The sequence below is a fragment of the Platalea leucorodia genome, assembly GCF_965183815.1.
Source record: "Platalea leucorodia genome assembly, chromosome: 7".
Classification (NCBI taxonomy): Eukaryota; Metazoa; Chordata; class Aves; order Pelecaniformes; family Threskiornithidae; genus Platalea; species Platalea leucorodia.
The window spans coordinates 64,086,183-64,103,289 of record NC_138829.1 but is presented as its reverse complement, the minus strand read 5'-3'; the positions used below and the strand labels follow the sequence as shown (position 1 = coordinate 64,103,289).

Below are 17,107 nucleotides of genomic sequence, written 5' to 3'. Positions count from 1 at the left end.
AAACTGAAGGGCTGTAGATTTCTGTTTTATAGACTTTTGCAAAACATAAATAAATACTATTTTCATTTGATTCATTAAAAACTTCTGAGGACTATAAAGACTGGTATCATGGTTCATGGGTTTGTGAAGGAAATTTAATATCTCACAGTGACTAAAGAGCCTACGTTATTATTTTAGTTCTAGCCAGTGTAACATGGGGCTGAAATCAGTGAAGTTAGAGTAAAACTGTGAATCCCCTGTGTAATTCTGTTAAATGTGGCCAGAAATCCTGATACTTCTGAGAAGTCAAACCCCCTTTTCAGTGTTGAGTTTCCAGGTTGGCATACCTGAGCTTATCCCTGTTATCTGGATCTAGTGAGTTTTCGTTAGGGACAGCAAGTCCAGAGACTTGGCTGACTTGAATTAGACAGTGGCTGCAAATCAGCAAACACTACTTTTCTGTTTTAGGCTTTTCAGTGTCCTGAAATGTAGTGGTGCTGTCTGTTTAAAACGGAAAGGTTTAGGAGGAATAGTACGCAGAGAACACGCTTTCGGAAGAGCCTTCTCCCTTTGACTTTTTGTAGTGATGATAAATTAGGACATGCAGTGTTTCCCCGGCTAGGTGTTTTTGCTGCCACAGTCTGGGGAGTTGAGTACCCGGTACATTGACATATGTGCATAAATGGCACATGCCAAGATAGACATTTGTAAATGGATGCTTAGGAGTATGAGGTTTACGTTCTCTTCATATGGTCCTATCTGTTACATCATCTTTCACCGAAAGGGTAGTCAGGCACTGGAACAGGCTGCCCAGGGAAGTGGTTGAGTCTCCATCCCTGGACGTATTTAAAAGACAGGTAGACGTGGTGCTTGAGGACATGGTTTAGTGGTGGACTTGGCAGTGATAGGTTAACAGTTGGACTCGATGTTCTTAAGGGTCTTTTCCAACCTTTATAATTCTATGATTCTATCTTATTCTGGCCTGGGGAGGTATGTGTTACCTGGCAGGTGGCACTACGAATCAACTGTTCGGTATAATTTTGTGTAATTACAATGCTCTACAGGTTCCACTACCTGGATACATCGAGGCTTATCCGAGGCCCCGCTACCAACATAATTCTCCTTCGCGACTTCCTCGCCAATACAGCCAGCAAGCGAGCATGCATCCCAGCCTGGAACAAGGTCCTTTGCCATCCACCGCCGCTTCTCAGCAGAGCCTGACAGAAAATGACCCGTCCGATGCTCCTCTCACCAACATTTCTACAGCTGCCCTCGTAAAGGCAATAAGAGAAGAAGTTGCTAAACTAGCCAAGAAGCAAACAGATATGTTTGAGTTCCAGGTCTAATACCTTTTGTGGACAGTACTTGTATCATGCAACCTGGGGTAGCCAAGAAAGAGACTCCTTTAATTTTCAGTTACAAACTTGCTGTGAATTGTGCGAAAGTGATGGCATTTTTCTCTGAAAAGTCAACACTATGAAATGACTTAAAGTAGAGCAACAGGACTCTGAAGATACATAATTCTGCTTGCCAGCTAAGGAAATGCTGCCAGGTAATTGTTTAACATGGATAAGATTGATCATACACAATTGTTTGTCACTTAGGTCTCATATTATGACCCATCATCACTGGAGAGGCTGCTGAACGTGTCTGTACCACACGATGTTTCATTTGCAGGCCCAAAGGTAGAGCTGCTGAAAATAACTTCTGCATGTCAAAACTTTGATTAAAGAAGAAAATACAGTAGAACATGATTAGTTAAAGGCCACGGTAGGTGTGGTGGTGGCCATGTTAATTGTTTGCTGCAGGACATTGTATAAGGGATGCTGATTTCAGCAACGCAGAGTCATTCAGCCTTTTCATTCTAGAGACAGTATTCAAACCAAAAGAATTTGAGATGAGTAAGTAATACAAATAAATGTCCTGTAAATAGCCTCAATTCTCCTCATCCTATCAACAGTACAAAGAAGCGAAAGAAGAGAAGACTGTGAAGAAGGTTAATGACATTTTGATAATCGGTGGCTACCTTGTCCCTGAATGCCACTGCTGAGTTATGGAGGAGATTTTTTTCAGCGTGAGAAAATACAATGCACGAAGAGCCAACAAAGGATACTGGTGCTAGAAGCTTCCAGGAGAAATGAAAAAAGTTTATTCACATTTGCTCTATATTCAGACTTTTCACTCTGAATGCATGTGAAGCTGGTAAACCTGAGACCTTTGAGCAAGTCTTTCCAACCTGGAATAATGAATACACTTGCTTGGACAAGAAAACCTCTGTTTAACACAGTGCTTTTTTCTCTTTCTTAAACAATGATATCTACTAAAGTGATGCCAGAAAGTGCTACCTGAAGCTGCAGTTGATTTTGATTATGCTGGAATAGTGAATGCACACCTAGGAAGTTCTGAATGTAGAGGACCTGATTATTATATTAACGTGTAAATAAGTAAATGGTTATGTGGATTAACAACAATACTAATGTTCTGTGAAAAAGAGAGCATTTCCAGAAACTATGCTGACTTGATATTGTGCAAGATAAAGGTCACTAATTGTTAAACTGCATTGTTGTATGAATCCAATCCCAAAAGAAAATCAAACTAGTTGAATGGGACAATAGTTCATCTTTTGCAGTTGTACAAAACAGTTGGAGATCATGAACAATTGTTTTCAGTTCCTTCGGCAATTAGCTGCGGGAACTGAAGTTGTTGCAAAATACGTTGTGTTGGGCATGTTTGATGTCAACTGGAGTTAAAGGTAATGTCCTTCCTTTCAGTAAGTTATTTAGTTACCCTCAATTGCTTATGCTATTTTGTCTGATCATTTCATTTCCCTGAGTTTCTTTGGTCTTTACTGAGGTGAGAAAGGGAACTTGGTTTAGCTTTTTGGCCATCAGTAAAATGAGAGGAGAAGGAGAGAGGAGATTAGAATAGGGGACAGAAGAAGAAATTGATGAAGCACAAACTTTTAAAGCAGACCTATTTTTTCCCCTTATAATTATATTATAAACCCTGACTGAGATTGTGATACATAGTTACCCTAGAATATACAGATATCTTCTGCTCCAATACCTTAAATATTGCAGAAGCTTTTGGAATGCTAGCTAATCTTTCAACAAATGTGAAATTTCATTTTTTATTATTTAAAAATCAGATATAAATAAAATGTATTTTTGTAATTTCTATGTATATATGTGCTGTATATTTATATGTGACTAGTCTGCTATAGTCAGAAAATTTCCATAAACCAAGTGCAAAAAAAAAAGGAAAAAAAAAAAACAACTAGTAATTTTAATGATCAATAGAAACATCTTATGTCTGGAGTACACAAATATACATTTGGGTGACTTGGATACTAAACAACCAAAGAAACTCAATCTTTCATATAAATATAAGTCTAGTAAAGACAGACTGCTGTCTCAGTTACCTGTCAGCTAACTAATACTGATCTTATCAGTGTAACACAATACATCCAAATGTGTTTTTTGTGTTGAATTAATAGCTGCCTAAGAGTATCACACTTTAAAATAACAACTTAAATATACTGCGCCAAACTCAGCGTGCCATAAAAAGACTAGTTCTGGTTGGCTTCAGTGGGAACTTCACTCACTGAGAGCAAGGCTGAGTCTCTCTATTAGGATTTGTCTATACATGCAAGTTTCACTAGAATCCCTTGAACAATATTCTGCTTATTTTTCAGTCACTTAAATCACTATAACATAAGTGCAGAGATAACTGAAGGGCAGCTTACTTTTAATTAGCCTAAGCTGGTTCATAACTGGCTTAAGCTAACTTGGTAAGTGAAATCTATACTAAATTGTGCCAGCCACATTTTGCATCAGCTTTATTACCTCAGTTTTGGAATGATTCCTCTATTTAGCCCAGTGAAATTTTCCAAGTAGATAGGCCCTTCAATACAATGGGAGTGAAATGTGCTGTGAAATAAATTTCTGTACCTTAGACTCCAGTTTTGCAGGGTTATCCTAAAGCTGCAAGTATGGAAGCAGCACCAATCGCGTGGATGGGAGAGCTGAAGCAATATAGCTGGGAAGGGTAATGTTACGACGTATTCCCAAAAGAGTCACAGGAGGTAGGATGTACCAGGTTTAAACAGCATCTTTGGGACACTTAGTTCTGCTTGTAAATCTGTACTAATTCTTAAGTTTAAGAGATTTAGTAGTTCTGTCAAAAAATGTGTGAGGATAAAGCCAAGCATATATCTTGCCATACTGCAAATTAAAAAATTTGGAAATGACGTAGATGTACAGGGTTTGAATGCCTACATGCAAAGAAAATGAACAAATAGAAAAACCCCAAATAAAAATGTTTAAATAGCCTTCTAGAAAGACAAACCATTTCAGTAAAGTTAAACAAAGTACTCTTCATACTACTGAGAAAGACCTGTTAGACTTTCAAAATTAATTTTGTTTGGTATTGTATCGATGATGTGCAGTCTATTGAATCATCCATCCTCAACCATCACTCTAAAACCATTGTGGTGCACTTTATTCACAAAGACATTTTACATTCTTCATTCATAATGGCTTTTTATCTTGTTTGTAATATGTTTCTGTATTTTTTTTTTTTTTTTAAGTACAAAGTAAGATTATATCAAGACAGTAAGGACATTCCTGGGAAAGAAAAATCATGCTGTAATATTTATACTGTCTGAGCACAAAGCAATGATAAAGTGAAAATATAGTGTACAAATAATTTGTAATATAATAAACATTTTGTATGGCTACAATTACAATATAGTTTTTCAATATTGATTTCAAAGAAGAAAGTATACGTGTTTAAAGTTATAACCTCATCAAAATATATTTATGTCATTTTTACTGATAAAAATTTAGTCATTAAGGTTTTTCTACGAAATGTCCCAATTTTCTTTAAAATGGTGTTAAATGTTTAGGTGAAAATACTGTTTTCTGTGTACAAAAATGTTGATGTTCTGACCACTATTTGTCTTCAGACTTGTAAATCATCAGTAGAAACATCTGCAAATGATCTGCACGTAAAATTACTTCTCGGTATGTGTGTAATGACCACTCAGTAGGTATACTATGTGTGACATTTATTAACACCAGTAGAACAGTAACTCTAAGAGGATAAGAGGGTACTCTTTGACAGTTATCTTTTGAGAAAAACGTATTATCTGAATTTGAGAGAAACTCTAGCACTCAGTGTAGAAATATGAATAATATTTGTGTCTAATAATATCATGGATAGAACTTGATAGAAGTGCACATAAATCCTCTATATAGAAATGGGGAAATTATCGTCAGTAATAATTATTTCTTTGTCAGACTAACTTTGAAAAGGTGAGACATGGAGGAAAGAAAATGTAAGACAAAAATGCAAAGCAGGTAGAAAAAGCAGCATTGGATTGAGTGGCAGAACTGAAGTGAGGCCTCTGTCTTGTTTAAGGGCTGACACATACAAACTAACTACAGTTTTCGTTATATTTCAAGATGTCTGACTGTAAAGAATTAATTACATTTTAATGCACATTTTTAGTCCCGCATTGTAAATAGAAGCTGGCAGTTAGCGCTTGTAAAAGTCTGAGGGAGCTTGAAAGCAGCAAGTTTTCTGAGCTAGCAGGAGAAGTCACTTCATTTTGCTGACCTTGTTCATCCTGTACACATGTGAGCAGCTCTGAGTCCAAGGATGCTGTAAATCAGTTACGGTCCTGACCTTGCATTTCTTGTACATAAACAAATCTCAGTGGCTTCCCATACCTCACTGACATGAAATGGGATAGGAAGAGAACAAGTGTGAGATAACATGAAGGATATTAATAGGTCAGGAGTACCTTAACGGTCTGGAAGCCATGGATCTTCTGTTGCGTGCTAACTCACACCTATTACAAAATGGTTGTGTTTGGCAGCTGACCTCGGCAATGTGCATTCCTTTCATTGTCGGTGACCGATATATATAAATTAAGACTCAGTCCTATCACAAGAGAGTGTATCAATGAATGCTTCCACTCCTTCATCTAAGCCATGTGCATTCTCTCTGTAGCTCCACATGAGAGTGGCATAATTAACAGGAGTGATTTCCAGTTACTCAGAGTAATCTCTCGTAATAAACCACCAAATAGTATGGCATCTTACATATATTCTACTACATCATTAGGAGGGAGAAAAAAAAGACATGATCATATAGTATGTTAGTATATTAATACTATTAGCCTTTTTTTTAAGGCTTTGTGAAAAAGGGAAAGTTTGGTCTGCTAAGGTCAGGACTGCCCACTAGTCGCTTCTGCCCAGTGTGCCGTTGTGGCTGGTGGAGCAGGTCTCTCCTCTCGCCACTTACCGCCCCTCCATAAAAGCGTACAAGCACACAGCTTTTTTGAGTAAGACAGACAGACGTAATTCTGAAAACAAGTATATGGGGTAAATGACATCTACCTAGTTCTCTGTGACCACTCCAGATCCATTACTGGTCTGCTAAGCAAATTTTACAAAGCAGTGTGTGTTCGAAGAGAAATGAATTAGCTCAAGCTTGTTTACTGGAACGTTAATTTAGACATAGCACTGTAGACTTTGTAACAGTGCTATATGGAATCAGTATGTCAAATGGTAACTTACACTTTCTGTGATAGACTTTCTTTTCATGGGTTAATTTTTTGGCCATAACTCCAGGACTAAGTAAGATTTTTTTTTTTTGCTTATGAAAGTATTTCAAAATTATATTTTTCCATTTTAAAGTGTAGGCATGCAAAATGAGGATAAGAGTACTCATTTAGAATGCTTTTTTTGAACTCTTGCCTTTCTCTCACAAATAAATAATGCAAAACTTGACTTGTGGAAATTAGATTTATGTCAGTAAATGAATCTGGTACTGATTTGCTCTTTAAAAAAAAGTTTTGAGGTGGCCAAGTCATAGAGGCATACCTGGTTAATACTGCAGAATCTCTATTGAGAATAACTGCATGGCACATCCTCGATCAAAAATGTTTTGCCATGCCCAATGAGAGAAAAGCAATCAGAAAAGTGCGGATCTGGGGATTCCTGTTATCCAGGAAAATTTTTGCTTGGGCTGTATACAAGACATGGGAGATGGCACAGGGATTTCAATGGGGCTCGGAGGTGGGCAGGCTACCCGATGTAATGCATTTGCCCTTTGAGTGGCCCTTAATACCAACAGATGTAAACACTACAGCCACCGAAGTGGTATGGCAGAAAGGTGGTTTAGGTCCTGATTTTTAAAACTGTTGAGGTGCCCCAAAATCACATAATATTTCATGTTTTTAAAATCACCTTGATACCATATTCCTATTGAAAATCCTTGAGGTATCATACAGATATAAATATATATGCCAAAAAATATTTTTTGAAAACTAGTGTTTCGATCCATCTATTTGTCCCCATACATTTCAGGTTCCTTAAGGTGTACAGAGGCAGTAATTAAGAGTTAGTTCCCAGTTTTTCTGTTATGAAGCTCATGAAAGATGAGAAATGGGTTTTAAATAGTTAGGTGGTCAAATGTATAGCAGATGTCTTGAAAATAATTATGAATACCATGAAGAGATGTTTCAGGAATTTGATTTTTTTGCATTTGTTAAAAATAATTCTTGTTTTAATAAGTGCCTGACTTTTCATGAAGTTCCATGCTCAATTAAATCCCAAGGAGTAGCTTGAAACTACATTACATTCTGTAAATAATTTTGTAACTTTATAAATACATATTTACATACTAGGCAATAATGAGTACAAAGGATTGTAAATGATACAGAAAGTTGATTCCACTGAGTACAATATTCAGAGAGGAGGTGATTTTTTTTTTCTTCCAAAGTATGTCCCTCTTCACTGCAGCTCAGTGCATTTCTATGCTTTGTAAACAAGTGTCTAAACACCATAACACACATTGGCATCAGTTAAAATATTGTATATCTGGCAAGCAGCACTGACTTTTGCAGCCTCCAGTGGGACCTTGTAAAGAGTGCCTGCGTATAAGATTTTTTTTTTTTTTTTTTTTTTTTTTTAAAACGTAAAAAACAGAAATTTGTGGGTCCTTAACTCTGGCTTTTTGCAAGGTATCAGTGGCTTTTAGGTCCTGCATCACCAGCAAACTTAACCAATAGATACATTGAGATGTGATGCAGCAGAATACAGCAGCCTATGCCAGGGATTCACCAGCATCTAAAAAGCCGGTGACTATAGTAGAAGAATAGGTGGGAAACCTTCTATTTCAGCAGTGGATGGACACTAAGTAATTAAGAATTGATTACTATGGCAGGTCAAAGAGTCTTGAAGTTAAGTGCTTGGAATCAATTTTATGTATTTGGTTAGCTTTTGATTTCTTCATTTGTTTAAACAGTGCAAAAATAGTGACATTAACAGCATATTCTATTTCAGAGTTATAAACATGGGAGATCTGAATGTAAGTAAACGAAGTTTACTCTTTGTCCTTGCCTTTACCTACTACTTTCAACACTGCAAGTAGGAAAAAAAAAAACACTTTACCCTCCACCAAATTAATTTTAGTATCTCTTTCTATGACAGAGAGACTGGGAAGGCTTTTTTCACATCACGTTGCTGTTGGGTTCTTCAAGCTGTATTCAAGGTCAAATTTGATAGAAAAAAAAGACAGTGAAAGCAAAAATTTTTGAAACTAAGCTAGAACCAACCTTACTGAGGCTTGAATTTTGGTTTAGGATTTAGCAACCCAGCAGAAACAGCTCAGAGCCAACCAAAGATCTGTTCTGGGCACTTTTTTGGGTCTTGTTAGAAAGGACATGTATACAGCGCACATATTCCTGCGTTCTTTGACTTTTTATTTTCATTTAATGTCTTTCTTGCTGTAGCTGTGCATTTTGAATTTGACCTTTACATTGGTGTACACAAACAGGTGCACTCTGTAGCTTGCTGATATACTGCTGGTGTGATAGAAGTAGTAACCAACATATGTGATATAATTTTTGATTAGCTATGGCACTGTGGGGCTTTGGCCCATGTTCTGCTTTGTGATACTTACAGATGTCATATTAGTATTAACGTGACATGAATATAGATAATGTCTTCCATTGAAGTTATTGGCAAAACACCTGTCTACTTCAAGGAGAGCAAGACTGATCCAGTATTCTCTCAATGAATTAACTATCACAAGTATCTTTAAATTGTGCCAAGATAGAAAGGATGCTATCTAGTTATGGGTAGCTGGAAATTAGGAGATAAGAGGTCTGTTCTTCATAATTTCGGATTGGTGCTGGGCAAGGTGCTTAATCTGACTACGTCTCAGTGTCCCTGTCCACAAAGCAGGGTGAAGGGACTGTCTCCTCACACCCCTGGTGAGAGGTTGAACTAACTGATAATGTTAGAAAAACTGAAACCCTGGAGCGAAGGTGGATATTTTAGTACGAAGCACTATTTACTATTTCATGGAGCTTGGTAATTGTTCAAGACTATAAATTACCTTTTCCTCTGGTAGCATTTAAATATACATGAATTTACAAGAAAAAAACCCAACAAAACTACTTCCTGATACTATTTCAGTATGTTCTAGGAAGCCTTTCCAATAATAGCTTCTACACTTTTTTACAGAGATGTTATATCAATAAATTGTCTCACTTCCCATGCAACAGATCTCACTTTCTGATGAAATGAACTTTTCTTATGTCTTTGAATTATAGAAAGGACTAGCTCTGCATGATTACAAATATCCATGTTATCTTTGTTGTTCACAGCTTGATTCAACTAAACTGGAATGGCTGTGTCTGTGAAAATTGCTCAAAATTTATAAGTGTTTCAGCTGTAAATGGGAAAATTAGTTTTCTGAAGCCAGTTAGGGCTGCAAAATTGAGAGTGATTTGTAAAGCCAAGTGTAGAGATTAAACTGAAAGAGGAAGAAAACAATTAATGAAAATTTTATACTATGCAATCAGAAGGGAAATCTCAAAGAACTGGTTCCTTTTGCAATTACAAATGTAAAACCATGCCAATGGTAGAATTTTATGTATCACTGAAAAGGAGGCATTTAAAATGTTCTGGGTCATTACCAAATGGCTGTGTTTTTACTCTGAACCGTAGGGTGATTCTAGAAATGAAGCTTACAAGTACATTCAATAGTTTATTTCATGTTAGTGGCTATAGCTTAGTTGAAGTTGTATATGTTTTTTCTTGGCAGTTTTGCACATTAAATAAAATATGTCTTATAATCTATGTTGCTACCTATTGGTTGTTCCTGCCGTGTCCTTTTCTGTAGATCAGCTGCTTTAAAGCATGAGCGTGCCTTTCCCTTGCAGCTGCCAGGCTTCTGGGTTGTGTGCAGGTCCAACTGCTCAGGCTCTCGAGGCAGAACCTGGCAAAGAACAGCAAAGGAGTTTTAAGAACTCCACAAGTTAAAACCATGTATTTCAGTGGTGGCGTTCTCTCTGAAGAAAGGCGTTTGCCTACCTTACACAGGTGAGCAGGAGAGTAACCAGCAAGCCCGTGGGTTTTGAGGACATCTTGTGATCCTGTGTTTCCTTTGTAAATTTTTGTTCTCGCCTTAATGTCCTCTATGCCTTTTCCTATTATTCAGTCAGTTACTGTGGTTTTTATTGCTATTTACTCAGGTCTAAGGTTCCTGCTGTCTGTCTGAAGTGAAATGAAAAGAAAAAGGAAAATGCAGGTACGTGCATTTGACAGTACTGCTTTTGTGTAATTTGTGATGCAAGAAATTTGGAATAAAAAGTTCATTTTACTATAAGGAACACATCTAACCCTTCCTCCCTCTCTCTGTATTTTCAGAGAAAAAAAAGAGGCAGGAAAGGATCTTCCGAAAATAGAGGATAAATGAAGTTCCTAGTGTACATATCAGTACTAAGGTTCTGGACAGATGGTACACTTAAGATACAGTTTTATATATATATATATATATATGTATATATATAAGTTGTGACTGCAAGTGCTTAAATTGCCTCAAGGCAATATCTTAAGATATACCAAAATCTCAGCCTATTTTGCAAATGTATGTTTTTAGTGTGTAACAACTGACTAGTGTTATTAATAATTATATATGTCCTTAGAAAGGCCAAATGCACCATTTATCAACTGCTTCCTGATTAGCACCTCTTATGGCACCTCTTTGATTCAGTATCTGGATGTCAATGATCTTAAGAAACACTACCTCCCAAACAAACAAAAGAGGACAAGTTTCCTAGAGTTAAGTGCTGCTCTTGATTTCCCTACTTTATGTTGAGATATTAGCTCTGAATTTTCAGGACAGGTGAACCTATCATGCAGCATTCACTGCTGAAAACAGAAAAATCATTTTATGATAGCTTAGCGCTTTTGGATTTCCTCTGTAATCTGTCCCTGAGCTATTTAAGGCAGCTTTACTTGAAGATTAATTTACATTTTAATGATCCATTGTAATAAGGCTGAGTATCAATTTGGAGAATTTTAACATAGAAAACTCTAAAATAAAGCAGTCTGAAATGTGATGGACCCAACTGTTTCGCATAAAATACTTTAAAGCTTAAATGCATTCTTGTTTTCAAATGGTTTTGTAACTAATTTTTCCCATCATAAAGCATCCAAGGCTGCTTCAGGTTTCAGAAGTGAAAGACCTGAGGGCACTCCCTGGGGAGCACCTGAGTATCACTGTCGGTGTAGACATCGCTTTTTCAGCGAGACAGCTGTCATTGCTCAGCCCTCAGGTTGGCTGAGAAGACATGACACTGCTTTCTGAGAAGCCTTCTTTGTTAAGAATTGGAAATGGGAGCAACCTACTGATGTTTTGAGATCTCTGCCATGAATCAAAATCGTAGCCTAATGTTTCTTTCTTCAATGCAATAGTGATAGATTTGTTGAGTTACAAGGCAGCTATATACAAGAGATCTGAGCTGTGCCAGCATCTAAATGTCAGGTTTAGCCTTCCCTAAGCAGTCTACGGGAACAGAAATGATTAAAAAATGAACGACATATTTTGTGAATAAAAAAACTGCAGCAAGAATGCTCATTCAATTTTGTTTAATATATGTTTAATTTTTACAAAGGAAACAATAAATAGATCAGTTTTGAGATGAACCCATAAGCCTACAGAGACAAGAGCAAACTACTGGATGTAACAAGGCCAGGTGGAAACGAAGAAGAAAAATAAAGGTAAATAAAATGTTCATGGACAAATGAGAATCAACATATGCACCATTATGTTTAACTGGCTGCTTGTCCAGGCTATTAATACATGCTTATTACTCTCTTGCCAAATTCATGCACATGCATGTGTTAGTATTTCCAACTGGAAGTACAAACAGGAGTTCCCTCCATGCAGAAATATGTCATCCTATGTCCTGTGTTTCCCCTACAGTCTCTAAGTTACTTTTGTAGGTGCTACTTCACACACAGAAGGCCAAATTGGCTTTCTAGTGAAGACAGCCACCATCCTTTAATAATCTTCTTGGAACTCTGAGATGCCTCAGTGAAAGAACTTTGATCAAAGCATCCTGATAGCAGAGTGCCGTGGCTGATGCTGGCCAAGAGAAACCATTCTGCCTTCTTTTGGCACATGAACCAAATGATTTTTTTTCAGTAGATGTGTGTCCCCAGGCAACTTTAATTGAGATTACATATTAACTGATGCTATTCCTTGCGTTATCACCTGGTAATTAAACATGAAGTGTTGTTTTAGCATAAAGGCCTTATGACAGAAACTGAACAACAGATGGAAAAATATTTAAACTGTGTGCTGGGAAAAGTAGCTTTGTTTAAGCCAAGAAAACCTGAGTGAGTAATGGCTGAGATGGACGAGATGAGAGATGGCTGAGATGAGAGATGGATGCAAAGTGAAAGAGTTGGTAAAAGGTGAGGGTAAGTAATAGTTACGGAGCAGTGATTGTACGTAATGGAAATCCTTGTAGGCCTTTGCAATAACCATGGGAAACTTAAAGTGGTTTAGGAGTGAAATTATTCCGGAGGTTTGGGAAAATGAACATAGTTCCTCTGCTACCTAACTTGATTTAAAAGCTCTTACTTCTGCGCGAAGCCTTTGAAGGCCCCTTTATATTGGCCCTTTTTGTCCTTTCCAAGCGTCTCTTGTGGTATTTAGTTAAGCACTAATATGGTTCCCATTTTCATAGTAATTAACCATTGCAGTACCTGTTCATAGGTTTAGCCTCAAAACTCTTTGAGAGACTTTTTATCCTCATTCTGCAGAGGAAGCTGTAAAACACTGAAGCCCACATTTCCAAGGTATTTTGGTAATAATTTGGTTCTTTGGGCACCTAGATCTACCTTTTGTATATTTACTGCCTCAGCCTCCAAGACATGGTTGGAAAGAGAGAGAAATCATCGGTGGTTATGTGAGGATTTCTGGACCAGATGTAAAATACCTCGTTTAAGAAGCCCACTTTGGAAGTTACTTGCGGTGTGCTGTCTGGAGTAAAATAGCTTAAAAGATGCCAACTAGTGAAAACAGAACTGTTTAGCCAGAAGCACAGTGTCATTAATTAGGCTCTAAAGAGCTAAGCAGCAATTAAATGGTGCCAAGGTAGGCCTAATGAAGAGATTTAAGAGAGAGGGTGTTTATATTAGAGTGAATAATGCATTTGCAGTGCAAAGGAGGAAGCTCGGGGTAGCTACTATTGATCTGTGACCACTTGACCCAGTGTGCGGGCGGCTGTCAGGGCCTCGGGCCCCCCAGGAGGCCGCAGGCGCCCTGACCAGCCTCCTCCGGGCCCTCCGCCACCCGCTCCCTGCCCCACAGGCCTGGGAGCCCCATTTAAGCTCAGGTCCTGGCTCCCACCCTGGCCTGGGCTGTGTTGCAGGTGTGCCTGAGAGCGGGCTTCTAAGTTTTGGGGCTGCCTTGGTGAGACCCTCCATGGGGCCATGATACTGGTAGTCTTGCCTCCAGTCCTGCCCCGGGCTTCCTGCACGGGCCCAGGGCCTGGTCCCTCACCTTGCCCTGCCGGAGGCACACCAGAGCGTTGGACAAAACCTGGCCTTACCACGCTCCCCCCAGCCCTGCTCAGGCTTTGTGTCATTAAAAAACATATTTATTAGCAGATGAAACCATGAATTGCCATATTGGTGGAGACACCCGGTTGACAACAGCACTCACGGATGGTAAGATCCTGTTTAAGATCTCCTAGCTGCTCTGATGAAATGTGATTACTATAGTTCACTGATTGACAAATGGGAGTTATAAACTAGATTTTTTTTTTTTAATATAAACTCTGTGTAGGGCAGATCAAAATCTGGCTGGAAAGATTAAGATAGTAAAAGAGTGAATGCTGTAATAAGCAGTAATAGGAAATAAAATTTTGATATTGTATTGCGTTAAAATGCCACACAGTCAAGCAACTTGAACAGAGTTTTAAAAAAACAGGTTAAAATATTACTCTTTTTTAAAAAAGCTGCTACCAAAATACAATAGCTTCAGGGTTGGTAACTTTATTATTTCATGCTGCCACCTCCTGCTCTTGAATTAGAACAGGAAAAAGTAATTGTTTTTTTTTTTATCAGTCTGATGAGCCTATTTACTACTTTGTTAGGTTATTCTCAATGCCGTATATGTCATTGCTTTTTTAATGGCAGATGTTCTCCAGATAGTCAATCTGTCATTGCTGCCTCTGTCCATTTTTTTCTTATGAAAGGACATGCCTTCCAAACATAAGGATGTTGTCACTCCAAAAACTGCCACAAGCTTTAGCCTAAGCACTATCGGTCCTAAAATAATAGTAAAACGTTAGTTGAAACTCAATGTTATATCACTATTCTGTTAAAAACTAACTCAAGCCATAACTTCTGTAATTTTGTGGTACACTAAAGACAAGAAAAGAATATACTGTGATTGTTTATAACAAAGATTTTTATGCTAACGTGAAAGTAGTTTTCTAAAGCTTGCTTAGAGGCATAGGACTTTTGACTGTATCTATTTACTCTCAGTTGCACTTACTTAACGTACTCGGAATTAAACCCCCCCAAATCCCCTGTATTTTGTATTGGAATTACTGTGTTTCCCTGCTACGTGTATCTTGAATATCATCAATGGACTGCTAGGAATCCTGACATCAGCAGTGTTAATTTCTTAGTGTTTTTGAAGAAAATACTATCCATCCTGTTTCCCTATAGCAATTGGAGAAAAAGATGTTAAAATACACAATAATGTTATCAGTAACTAGTATCAGACAAATAATACACAAAAAAGTCAACAAGAAAATATACTGCATTTTTTAATTTGGTAGGAGAATAGCATATAATAAGTAGAAAAATAAGATCAAAGATCTATTAAAATACTCTATAGTGATCTAGTGAGAGAATATCCAGCTGAAATAATCCTTATCATGTTGGTGGCTATTTCTTCAGGTTCTGCCTTGCTTTCATGCCTTGTATCTTTTCTTCTTTCAGTGCCTTCAGAAGTTTATCTAAACAGGAATGAAACATAATTTGTCATTAATTTTGTCATTAATACTTCACAATACTATTAAGAAAATCAAATGTGCTAAGCAAACTAGTAATATTCCTTACAATTTCTTGTCTAGGAAATATCTGAAAACTAAAGTTTCTCACATGTAATGAAAATAATAGGTATTAAAATGGAAAAAGATATATATTGCTATGACAAAGGTAAAAAACATTAATTTCCTGTTCTGAAAAGTAAATGTATGCAAACTACCGATGCCAATTTCTTTGAGATCTTCCTTTCAATGTGTATATTTGATGGACATTTTTTCTGTGTTCTTGTAACCTTTACACTCCTTAAAGTTTCCTGACTGGCAGCCCATGGCCTTGAAGGCAATGATGAGCATCACATCCTCATGGTTGTTGGCCTCCCTACTGGAACTCTCAGTAATCACTATCTGCTGCACTATTTTATTTCCTGTATTCCCTTCATGGCCAGTAGGTTTTAAAATTAAAATGCCAAACTAATTTTTTTTTTTTTTTTAACACCTCCAACTCTCTGGGGTCATCAGTGGCCTTTATTTTACAAAAATGCTGATTTACAACCGGAAGATCTCGTTAGTGGATACATTTTACATGTACAAACTCCCTCTGATTTGAGCGGTGTCTGAATTAGTTTTTTGCTAACACTTAATGACTTTAGGGGTTTTATGACTTTGGGGGTTTGCTCCTTTGTGCAAAAGTAACCACATCTGTAATTCTTGTGCCTCACAGCCGCTTGCCCGTGACCAGTGATGGGGGTAGATGACACCAGACAACGGCTTTGCTCCCTGCCCCGTGTGCTCCCCCAGGCACCAGCTGCCGGGCTCGGCAAACCCGGGGAGCCTCACACCTAAGGCCACAGGCACCCTGCTGCGGCCCCTGGGCTGGCTTGTGGCGCTGTGGGTGCCGCGACACCCACGACTGCCTGTTCACATCAGGTTTCGGGGTTACTGATGGAGGAACCTGCTGCCTTGGAGGCCGAGGGGTGCTCGGCGGTGGCAGGGGGTCCCCGGGGCGAGGGGGTCCCCGGGGCGAGGGGAGCCGCGGCAGGCCCCCGGGCCCCGGGGGGGACGCACACTGCTGCGCGTCGAAGCCGTCGCCGACGAGCGCCATCAGCTCCAGCTCCTTGAGGCGGATGCCCAGCTCGCAGATCTCGCCCTCCAGCTGCGGCTGCTCCCCGGGCCGCCGCGCCGCGCCCTCGCCCTCCTCCGCAGCCGCCGCCGGGCAGAAGAAGCGCAGCGGCTCGTAGGCGATGGGCGCCAGCCCCGCGGCCCAGCGGGGCGTCCCGGCGGCAGGCGGCAGGGGCTGCCGCGGCCCGCACACGCCTGCGAAGGGCGTCCGCAGGCCGCCGCCGTCGGCCGGGGGTTGGACGGGCTCGGGGCGGTCGTGGAAGTGGGGGAAGTAGAGGGGCCGCGGCGGGCGCTGCTCGGCCATGGCGCCGCCCGCCAGCCCCCGGCCGCCAACGGCGGTTGTCCCGGAGACCGGCCGGCCTCGAGTCGCCTGGGCTCGGGCCTCTCCATGCCGGGCGGCGCGGGCCCGCTCCCAGCCCCGGCGGCAAGCCCCGGCGGAGCCCGGCCGGGGGCGGGCCCCTCTCCTTCCTCGCCTTCTCCCGCGGCGACCCCACCTCGCCCCGGGGCTGCAGCCGGGGAGCCGCCTCCCCTGGGCGGGCCCGCGCCCGGCGGCTTCCCCGCGTCTGCCCCGATCGGTATGGAGCCCAACTGCGGGTGCCGTGGCCCGGGTAGCTGAGTGTTCTGTCACAGGGCAGG

At 39.8% G+C, this 17,107-nt stretch overlaps 2 protein-coding genes across 2 annotated transcripts in view; one reads left to right on the top strand and one right to left on the bottom strand.

Annotated features, from left to right (window-relative positions):
* KIAA1549L (KIAA1549 like) overlaps positions 1-1,325 on the top strand; it is a gene marked incomplete at both ends in the record, with an annotated part of 134,512 nt that extends 133,187 nt beyond the window's left edge. Inside the window, one exon of the mRNA XM_082317353.1 lies at positions 1,044-1,325. Within this exon, the coding sequence (XP_082173479.1) occupies positions 1,044-1,325 (282 nt within the window). The remainder of the gene's footprint in view (positions 1-1,043) is intronic.
* A 13,926-nt stretch (positions 1,326-15,251) lies between these two features.
* LOC309593147 (uncharacterized protein C11orf91 homolog) lies at positions 15,252-16,775 on the bottom strand (the record flags this gene model as incomplete). Its single annotated transcript, XM_082317303.1, has 2 exons — positions 15,252-15,322; positions 16,418-16,775. The coding sequence occupies 2 exons, from the start codon at positions 16,773-16,775 to the stop codon at positions 15,252-15,254; spliced, it is 429 nt and encodes a 142-aa protein (XP_082173429.1).
* Between the last annotated feature and the right edge of the window lie 332 nt (positions 16,776-17,107).